At 36.3% G+C, this 11,615-nt stretch overlaps 1 protein-coding gene across 1 annotated transcript; it reads right to left on the bottom strand.

Moving 5' to 3' along the window:
• Positions 1–475: 475 nt before the first annotated feature.
• LOC140980965 (pentatricopeptide repeat-containing protein At3g06430, chloroplastic) lies at positions 476–2,882 on the bottom strand. The gene is made up of 2 exons (XM_073447115.1): positions 2,491–2,882; positions 476–2,060 (listed from the first exon to the last, which is right to left on the bottom strand). Exons 1-2 carry the CDS (start codon positions 2,818–2,820, stop codon positions 915–917), a joined length of 1,476 nt encoding a protein of 491 aa, XP_073303216.1. The 5' UTR covers positions 2,821–2,882; the 3' UTR covers positions 476–914.
• Between the last annotated feature and the right edge of the window lie 8,733 nt (positions 2,883–11,615).

The following is an 11,615-nucleotide window of genomic DNA, read 5'->3' as shown; positions in this document are numbered from 1 at the left end:
TCTTCGACGGCGGAGTAATCTGATTTTCCTCCACCACCTCCTTTCCATCAACTTCAGCACTGTCAACTCTATTTCCGTCAACACATTTCTCGCAGACCGCTACAGAGGGTCTCAAAAACAGCACCGGTAGCAGCCCACGACATCGGTGACCGACACCCTCCGCAGAGCAAATATCTGGAATGCCTCACCACCGGAAAGTTGGCGGAATGAACCCTAGCATCGCAGCCCCATCACAATCTTGCTAGGTCCGATTGTGCAATAGGTTATGGGTCCTAATTACTGGACCGCAAGAATAATATAAACGGGTGGGTCATGGAGAATCATATTTGGTTTAATTAGCTTGATCCGCCTCACAGATTTAGATCCGTGAGACGGCCTCACAGGTCATGTACTCTTGGTAATAATAATCTTGATAATAAAAGTCAAGTCTTATTTAATAAAAATCATAAAAATATTTATGTTCAACAAGAAGCACTAATCGAGCTGTTCTTTTTATTGATGCATATATGCTATTTAAGTCTCCAAAAATCAAAACATGTCTATCAGCATTCCCTCATACTACATCAGACAATAGCAACAAATACAATGACAACCTGGTAAATGCTAAGTTGAACTGATGAACTTTACCCTATTAATGCAAGAAAACGTGAGGGAGACTGCAATAGAAAATAGTACAGCACAGGGTGCGTTCCATCTCTCAGATGCCGATGCACATAATCATGGAATGGATGGGCTCGTCACCTCTTTGTGTAGTTAAGCATTCGAGGCACCCCAAGTATCTTAAAAAATCTAGCTGGAGACTTCACACCAAGATTAGATCTTGTTTATGCATCCAACTTGGATACAGTCCATGATGAACTTCTCAACTGAAAATCTCGGAAACATTACAAATGAGTCAACCAAATAAACTGCATTTATATTGCTACGACCATGTCTTCTTCAACTGTTGCCTCAGTTTCCAGAGGAACTTTAACAGGAACCATTTGCTGCTTTTCTTGCTCAAGATCATAGACCTTGTCACTCATTCCTTCCTTTCTATATGCATCAATCATCATCGAGTAAGTCATGGAATCTGGTTGGCACAGCTCTTTCATTCTCTTGAAAACTCTTTCCATTTCCATTAAATCCTGTGCCTTTGAACATGCATATATGACGGCATTAAAGAACGAGGTATTCTCAGGTATCTCCAATCTTCCAGCCAGTTGCACGCTGCTAATCACCTTATGAAAAAGGCCAGCATTGGCATACCCTCTGATGAGACAGCAGAAAGTCTTGGTGTCTGCCTTCATGCTTTCAGCACGCATCTGATCAAATGTGCATTCCATGTGCTTTGCGTCGCCTACATCAGAAAATGCCTCGATGACATTGTTGTATGTTGATGTAGTCCATGGAAATGAAAGTCTACGCATGTATTCCATCACCGATGACATCTTATCATACATCCTTTTCTTTCCATAAGCACCAATTAGAATATTAAACGTGCGTGTTTCAGGCTCGATTCCGAAGTTGCGAAACTTTTCGTACCATCTTTCCATCATTTCTATATTACCCTCATTCCCATACAAACTAATAAAAGTATTCATAGTCCACACATCAGGTTTGCTGGTCGTGCTGTCAAGCATCCTGGAAAGAATCTTCTCCATCTCGTCGTATTTTCCTGCCTTTCCATAGCCGCTAAGCACTGTATTTTGAGTGACAGTGTTAGGAGTAATTAATCGTTCAGCCATTTGGTCATAAAGGGATTCAACTAGGTTGAAAGAACCAGCATCAATGCAAGCCTTAATGAGAATGCTATAAGTATATACATCCGGCTGGCAATTTGGAAGAGACTTCATTTGTTCAAGAAAGGTGAAAGCTTTACTGATCAGATTACTCCTGCAACATGCAGCAATCAAAGCTGTGTAGAGTTCTGAGGTCGGTTCCACCCCTTGTTCAACCATTTCATCAAAAAGTAGACAGGCTTGGCCTGGTTGTCCGGATCTTCCGAGAAGAACAAGGAGCCTCATATATGTACCCTCTTTAGGCTGATAAAAGGATTGATCCTTAAGCATCTCAAATACCTAAAATTCAATCCAAGATTAGTTACCTGATTCACTATGATACAACAATGAAAGCTGAAAAGGGCTCGCTCACTGAAGCAGGAAAAATAGCATCTTTACTCTTTCTTCTACAATCCAGTGTGTATTAATGTATGGACACAGTATCCACATCAAAACAAAATTATCCCCACCCCATAATTATTTCAGAATAAACAAGAATGTACAGCACTATAGGCGATTGAAAAGCTGAAAAAGAATCTCTCATGAACTATCACTGAATTTAACGCATAACATAATACTCACACCAGTTAAAAGTCGTTATAATAATGAACAACTGGAGTACTGGACTGCAACCCAAGTTAAAGGATAGGGTTTTTCATTTCCCAAAAACTAAATCCACAAAATTAAGGGAAATAGAGACTAAAACGCGAATGTAAAGAAAGAAGAAAACCTGAAGGGCACGTTGCCATTGCTTCTTCTCAATGGCTTCGGAGAGAGCTTCAGTCACAGTATTGACCCACGCTTTGGCATTATTCTTCTTGTCCAGCTTCTTTTTGATATTCTTAATGGGGGTTCTCTTCTTACCATTGCTTGACAATTGTGGGATAGAGGTTTCTATGAGACCAGGAAATTCACCAACTTTCCAGTGTTTTTTCTTCACTGGAGATGCAACAGTGGCGGAGGAGGAGGAAAAGGTGATGATCAATTTGCGGGGTGTCGGAATGGCGGCGGCGGTGGGCAGAGGAGAATGGAGGAAGGAGGAGGAGAGGGAGAATGCCATTGGCACTTGGCTAAATCTCGTGGGTGTCGTTTGGTCCGAGAAAGAAATTTTTGGGTTGAATCTGATGCATTATAAATTAAAATTATTATCCATATGACAATTCTGTTGAAAAATTATTTAAAAATATGAAAAATATTTGTGTTGAAAATGTGAATGTTGAATGTTGAAAATTAGGTAAAATTAGGTGTTGAATATTGAAAATTAGTGTGTGATGATGTAGGTAATGATGTATTTTATTTTTGGATTATTTGTAAAAATTTTCTATAAATAGATCTCTCATTTGTGAAGAAAATCACAATTGAGTTGAGAGAAAAATATTATAAAGTGTGTAGTGTGATAATTTTGAGAGTTTGAGATTTTTACTTTTTACCGTAAATTTTTACTTTTTCACAACACGTTATCAGCACGAAGCTCTAAAAGTCCTCCATATTTTTCCAAGCTCCGAACAGAAGAAAAAGGTAACAAAAGTAATAATATTTATTTTACTGTTATTTATTTATTATTTATATATGTAATATATAATATAATGTTATTGTTAGAAATAATAAAAATAATTTTTTCAAAAACTTGTTATAAATCCTGGGAGGATGTTAAGACGACATCCCACACTCCCGGTAAGGGATACGACAAGTATAAAAGCCTATAAGGTTTTTTAAACAAAATAACTTATGACACCTAATTATAATAATGTGATATGATATACATAATTATTTAAATATGACTAATATTATATACACCATATTATTACCATAAAATTATACAAATACATACATTTATTTTCTTATACACCAACGGTAATAAACGGTAACAAAACGGCTAGTTTTTGCTCTATAAATACAATCTCACAAATACATTCAATCACTCCAACTTTCTCTTCTTCTCTAAAAATTATTCTTCATCAAATTTTCGAAGAAAAAAAGAAGATGGCTTTCACGAGGTTATTTTTAATTATTTTGGTTATCATACTCACCAGTCTTGTATTTATCGGAGAATATCCTCCTCGTGTGTTTTCTTTATTTTTACGAATACTTGTACTTGTTGTTTATCCATTACTTTGTATTGCAATATTCATTAACTAATAAAATGCATCGTAATTTTTAGTACCACCATGGCAAACTTGGCAAAGCTCGAATTCATCGCTCTTGATATTACTGGGAAAAACTATATGCCATGGACTCTTGATGTAGAAATGCATCTTGAGTCATTGGGTCTAAGCGAGACCATTAAAGAAAATGGTATATCTTCATCACAAGAAAAAGCAAAAGCTATAATATTTTTACGACGACACCTTGATGAAGGTTTAAAATGTGAATATCTCATCGAAAAAGATCCCATCGCTCTGTGGAAAGGATTAAAAGAGAGATTTGAACATATAAGGGAAGTTATACTTCCGACGGCCCGTGATGAATGGAATATGCTAAAATTCCAAGACTTTAAAAAAGTCAGTGATTACAATTCAGCGATGTATAGAATAATCTCTAAGTTAAAATTTTGTGGACATGAGGTTACAGGATCGGAAATGCTGGAAAAAATATTTTCCACGTTTCACGCATCAAATATAACACTACAGCAACAATATAGAGTGCGTGGATTTGCGAGATATTCTGAACTCATCGCCTGTCTTCTTGTGGCGGAAAAGAACAACGAGCTATTAATGAGAAATCATCAGTCCCGACCCACTGGATCAACAGCATTTCCAGAAGTAATTGCTGTAAGTAAAAATGAATTTAAACCTGGAAACCAAAATCAAATTCAAAGACAAGGTTTTGGTCGAGGTCGAGGTCGAGGTCGTGGACGTGGACGAGGAAGTGGTCGTGGTCGTGGACGCGGCCGTGGTTTTGAAAATAATCGAGATAGTTATTTCTATAACTCATCTCAAAATAACGTCCCAAACCATCCACAGAAAAGGCATCAAGAAAACATGAGTGTTAATGAAAATCACTCGAAAGGATTTGAAAGTTCTTGTTTCAGATGCGGCACTCCAGGACATTTTTCTCGTATTTGTCGAGCCCCTGAGCATCTTCGCAAACTTTATAAAGAATCAATAAAGGGGAAAGAAAAAGAGACCAACTTCACTGAGCGAAGTGACCGTTTGAGTGATTCAACTCATTTTGATGCTGCTGATTTTATGAATGATTTATCTGGAAATGATCAATATGTTGGTGGGATAGAAATGAACAATATTGATGCTGATGATTTCTCTGAAAATGAACAATATAGTGGTAGAATATAAATGTACAATAATTTATTTTTCATGTATTTATATGATAATGTTTTATTGTACAATTATGATATGTGTTATATTTAAATATGTATTGTCATTAATTTTTTTTCATTGCATATTTTTTGAAGTTCAAATATGGAAAATGCTATGAGCAAAGCTGAAGTTTGCATACCCGATAGTGGTACAACGCACACTGTCCTCCGAGATAAAAGATATTTCTTGGAACTAAAACCAACAAAAACAATGGTGAATACAATATCAGGTCCTGTAGACTTGATTAAAGGTTGTGGTAAAGCACAATTTTTGTTACCTAATGGTACAAAATTTTTGATTAATGATGCTTTGTATTCACCACAATCGAAAAGAAATTTGTTAAGTTTTAATGATATATACTCTCATGGGTATGATACTCAAACAATGAATGAAGGGAATGAGAAATATATGTGTCTTACCACATATAAATCAGGAAAGAAATATGTGATTGAAAAACTACCAATGCTCCCTACTGGATTGCATTATACACATATAAGTCCCACTGAATCTGACACGTCTCCCGTTTTAAAAGTGCGGAATATTTTAAAAAAAAAAAAAGCTCGCAATTACAAATTGACATTTAAAATAATAGTATTTATTTGCCAAAAAAAATAGTGCAGTTTAAAAATAACTAACGTCATCCAAAATCAACGTAAACGTGTAAAAATCATAAAATCATCAACATATAAAAATGCGTAACTCCTCTCAAAGCACATAAATCAATATACGGAAAAATAATGGTCCTCGGGTCGTATCACCGCACATGCCGCCCGCCTACTCAGTCTTCGGCACCTCTAGTCCTCTGATAAAAATGTTCACCTGCATCACACACGCCTAATGAGTCTAAAGACTCAACACACTTGTACCAGTAATAACAAGTACATATATGTAGCACACAACAGTGAAAAATAGCATAATAAACATACATTTCATGAGCTTAAAAACATGAACATGAACGTGTCGTGTAAAATCGTAACATGTCAAAACATGTCTCATCATATTATTATATCGTATGCGTAACCGTGACCTGTCAAAACATGGTAATAGCATGTATCATCGTATCAGCATATACGTGTTAAAATTTTAATTTGAATTCCGTTCATTAGCTGTGACTTTCGTATCATCATGTCATCATGTCAGTCGATGGATCCATCTACGTGTAACCGTGGTACCCGGCGGCGAGGATCATCAGCGACGGCATTACCCGCCCACTGAGTCCGGGCCTCACATGTCATCGTGTCATCGTGTCATCGTGTTAGTCACAACTAAATCACTTCCTTCAAAACGTGTCATCATATTCATCACTTAATAAAAACATGCATATTCGTAGCTTTTCCTTTAAACCAAGCATGCAACGTATTTATCGTAATTCCATAAAATTCATGAACGTGATGCATAAACATTTAAAATATCATGAATTTGTGCTCAGGGCGCTGCTAAGACCAAAATCTCACCCCGGTTGCAAAATGACTGTTTTGCTCCTGGAAACCCAAAAATTATCGTTTCAACCCTGGACCTCTAAAATTGACCCGAAGGTTACCAACCTCCTTAAAATATCCCAAAACATATTTATAAACATTCCTAGACGTAAACTTGAGTCCGTTCCAAAACTTACTCGATTCGTTTTAAAACTTGGACCGGGGTCCCGGTTTTAACACGAATCGACTCAAAACTTAACCCAAATTTTCCCAACTTTTTTCCACACCTAATAACCCCATTAACAACCTGAAAACTTCGTGACCTGACCCCTAGGCTCCTCGGCTAAACACCAACATGGCTGTAAAAGTTTCAACATCTCCCCCCCAAAGCAACCCTTGGTGCGGCTCTCCCATAGCTTCGATCCTACCACTTACCCCATGGAACCGTCCACTAACCAAGCACAAGTAGACCACCCTCAGATCCCTCTGGTGCCACAAGAATCACAACCACGGCCCCATACAGCCCATAGCCACCCACACGATCGCTGGCACGCCCGAAGCTCGCCCGAGCCCCACACGCTCACCCTCAACCACACGGCTTTTACCTTAGTCTTAGCCATACTTGAGCCACACCAGGCCACGGTGCAGGCCCCTTAGAACCTGGTCCCGCGCTTAGGACACCTCTTGCACAGGCAGGTTTCCCCAACAGCCGATCTACCCCATGACAAGCTACGGCCGAAGCGAAATCACCTAGAACCCGACGGCTACCTGCCCTCATACTCGACTCTAGCATCAAGTTCCTTAAACCGAGACATGGTTCAACCCTCTCGCATTAGCAACTCACAGCCCCTTGCACAGAAATATATGAAACGTGAACAACCATCACAATAATGCAATAATTTCATGGAAAATCGAAAGGTTCTTCATGTACTAGGATAGATCGAAACTTTTCATGCATAAATACAATCACCAGCATATAAAACGTGTGTGATACGTAAATAAGTGATACAATGCGTGCCTTGATGAATTCCACACAAGAACGTCGAAGAACGAGGGTCGGGGAAGCGCCGGAAGGATTTCTTTTGCAAGAACAAGCTAAGGCCGAAGCTTTCTTGATGGAGTTTTACTGAAACCGAGAAAATGAAGTGGGGAAGGGGAGGTGTCGGCAGCCAATTGTTTTGGTTTAGGTTAGTGGCGTTTAAGTGTTATTTAAATAGATAATTAAGGTGCAAATGGGCCTTAAATGGTCATTTAAAAGGTTTGACAAAAGTTTTAAAAGGTATGACAAAAGATGTAATCCCAATAAGTTTAAAAGTATGCCCATTAAGTCCAAACACACGCCCGAAAAATATTTCGTTTTGGAAAGTTCTTGAAAATATTAGCCGAACCCTCAAAATGTCCCCCGATTCAATAAAATTTGCGTACCGTTAAAAATAAAATCTTGCGGGTAGAAATACCTAATAAAATCCCAATTCTTGAAAAATACCTTTAAAACATCTTATATTAATTAATAAAAATTAATTATGTAATAAAATAATTTTCCTGAAAGTTTTCCCGTCTTCGTTTCTCGTTCGAGCGCGAAATGCAACTTAAAAATCTTTAATGCATAAACCTTTAAAATTTCATGAAATAAATTCTATCATGTATGATATATGCATAAAGTACATAAAAATAATTAGACACATAATTTATGAGATAAACATGTATTTAATACTTTAAAACAAATTAGTAAAATATTAAAGAAATTGAATAACTTGCATGCATGTGGTTCACGTGGACCTTCAAATTTTCGGGACATTACAATCGACTCCCCTTAAATTGAAATTTCGTTCCCGAAATTCGTTTATCCTTGATAATCCCAAAGTTTAGACTTAGTTCTAGTATCCCAATATTACACGCTTCCGCGGCGCTACTCTGATAAAATAAGTGTTAAGTTGTTCTTACTTCTCCTCAATCTTAATTAAATTTGTTTACCAAAATCCTCGTCTGCGAATCGCAACTTAAAACGACTTATGGTGACTTAGTTCTATTTTTCTATGTCCTCAAATTTCTGACTTTCTCGCAATTCCTCATACTAGAATTGGATGTCCAACTTATTGCACTTTATTTTTCTTATACTATACCCATTATGTCCGGCGTCCTATTACATAAGCATTTAGGCAGTTCAACTTAGGAAACCTTAGCCCCAAAATTTAATGACCGATTGCTATCTTCGATGATACACTTAAAAGTTAAACCTTATCTTAACTCCATAACAATTAGCATAAGATCATTGAATCGAATCTTTATCTTACGGCACCAAACTTACGTAACTTAACTATTTACAAGTATACCACAAAATATAAAATTGTTGCAAATCTTAAATTCGAGTAACGTTAATCTATAAAACCCAATATAGGCAATATCGATCTTCTACCTTAATAATAAAACCATTCTAGTATCAATTACATGCTTAAACTATTTCTTTTCCCATTACAATATAGTTGAGGCCTAAAACCCTTGAACTTTCCTCATTGGAACGAATATCGCATTCTTAATGCTTAATTAATTCTAGTGTATAAAACTTAATAAGTTATCCCATGGTAGCCTTAGACTAACTCTAATAAATCAACTTCGCTTATAGCCCCTAGAGTTCTAAAATCCCCATATCACGATTTTAGATTTCTTACTCGGTAAAAAAATTTTAACATTCGTTCCTTGGTAACCTGTGTTGAACACAACTAATTCCCTTTTGTTTTTATTTCACCTAAAATTTTTGTATGGACGCTTATCTCATAAACTTAAAAATTCAAGCTTATGCAACACTAGTAGTATTAGATAGTATAACTCCAATACACATATCCGCTTAGTCCCAAATTTGTTAATGACTTTCAAAATTCCTCAAGATAAGGTGTCTATCTCACCTCTTACCTGCGTCTATCAATAACCATAGCCATCACTCATACAAAAAAATAATTTTAACCTGACACAGGTATAATTTTTAACTCTTAAGGTCATGATTAAAACTTATGCTACATCAAACTTAAATTCTCAAAAATTTGCTAACTATATGTCTATTCTTATAACTTAGCTAACCGATCAACTTTACCTTAAATTGTCCTCACTTTAATTTCTTAATTTGCTACAACATTAATTCACTAGCGCTTAAATTTTCAAGCACAATATTGATGCATCCTACAATGTCCTTGTTTACCATTCCTTATAACATTATAACTCAGATATTTAAGAGTCTAAATATCCTTCAAGTCTAAATCACCGAAAATTATCATTTAAACCCTTCAATTCTCACTTACTGCTAAACTAGTCCCCCAAATTTCTTAAAATTACAACGTTAATTCTTAATTTCCTCAAACATTAACCAATTTGTCCTTAATTTCGAAAATTCCGCGATTACTCATAAGTTCTTGCCGTTCCTAATTCCATTTTATAGTTTCTCGTAACTTAAAGTTCAATAATTTTAAGTTTATTAAACCCAAAACCAATTCCCATAACCTTGAAAATTACTAATTTAACCCAAGTGTTCCTCAAAAGTTCAAATTTAATCCCCAAAAATTTTCAGAATTTGCAATTTGGCCCCTAAAGTTCTCGAAAATTACATTTGGTCCTACAACTCTTCGAAATTTGCATTTTTGATCCCTATAAAATTTTCGATTTGGCCTCATTAATCCTTAAAATTCTCGAAACTCCGAATTTAATCCCAAAAATTCGGTAAATTCGAAAATAGTCCCTTAGAATTTTATTTTTGCACTTAGGTCCTCAAACTACTGGTTATTACAATTAGGTCCTTCAAATTCTCAATCTATGCAATTTAATCCTTAAATCTAACTAGGCAGAGCATGCGTCATAAATAACTTCTACGTTTTATACTTCCAAAGATCGTCGTAGTCTTCTAATATTATTCCTTACAAGAAATCCTCAAAGTTAACTCAACTAACAACCACAAACCATCAGTAATTTCTTAGAAAATCTACAAGTCTCAAAAGCATTTATAATTGTCAGGTTTAGCTTATGACCCACAAGTAAAACATCAGTACTACTAACCAAAATTAATATAGTCAAATCATTTTCAATCCTTTCTTAATGCCCATTAGCAAAATTCTTATTCATGTCAAATCCCACCACAAAGCCAGCGTGCATGAAAATCATATAATTTCCCATTTCATGTCATAACATGCAAAAAAATTTTTTTTTAAAAAAAACATTAAATCACAAAACATAGCAACAGATAAACATGTCCCGTAAAACGTATATCATGTACACTGCAGTTGATGGCATTAAAAACATTTAAAACCTTAAAACTTACAGACTTGAGGCTTGAAGACTGAGCGGCAGAAGCTGACGGTGTCACAACCCTATACAGGACCCTTGCTCTGATACCAACTGAAACGTCTCCCGTTTTAAAAGTGCGGAATATTTTAAAAAAAAAAAAAAGCTCGCAATTACAAATTGACATTTAAAATAATCGTATTTATTTGCCAATAAAAGTAGTGCAGTTTAAAAATAACTAACGTCATCCAAAATCAACGTAAACGTGTAAAAATCATAAATCATCAACATATAAAAATGCGTAACTCCTCTCAAAGCACATAAATCAATATACGGAAAAATAATGGTCCTCGGGTCGTATCACCGCACATGCCGCCTGCCTACTCAGTCTTCGGCACCTCTGGTTCCCTGATCAAAATGTTCACCTGCATCACACACGCCTAGTGAGTCTAAAGACTCAACACACTTGTACCAGTAATAGCAAGTACATATATGTAGCACACAACAGTGAAAAATAGCATAATAAACATACATTTCATGAGCTTAAAAACATGAACATGAACGTGTCGTGTAAAATCGTAACGTGTCAAAACATGTCTCATCATATTATTATATCGTATGCGTAACCGTGACCTGTCAAAACATGGTAATAGCATGTATCATCGTATCAGCATATACGTGTTAAAATTTTAATTTGAATTCCGTTCATTAGCTGTGACTTTCGTATCATCATGTCATCATGTCAGTCGATGGATCCATCTACGTGTAACCGCGGTACCCGGCGGCGAGGATCATCAGCGACGGCATTACCCGCCCACTGAGTCCGGGCCTTACATGTCATCGTGTCATCGTGT

This window comes from Primulina huaijiensis, chromosome 7, assembly GCF_012295235.1.
Source record: "Primulina huaijiensis isolate GDHJ02 chromosome 7, ASM1229523v2, whole genome shotgun sequence".
In the NCBI taxonomy this organism is placed as follows: domain Eukaryota; kingdom Viridiplantae; phylum Streptophyta; class Magnoliopsida; order Lamiales; family Gesneriaceae; genus Primulina; species Primulina huaijiensis.
This window is presented reverse-complemented; position numbering and strand designations above follow the sequence as displayed.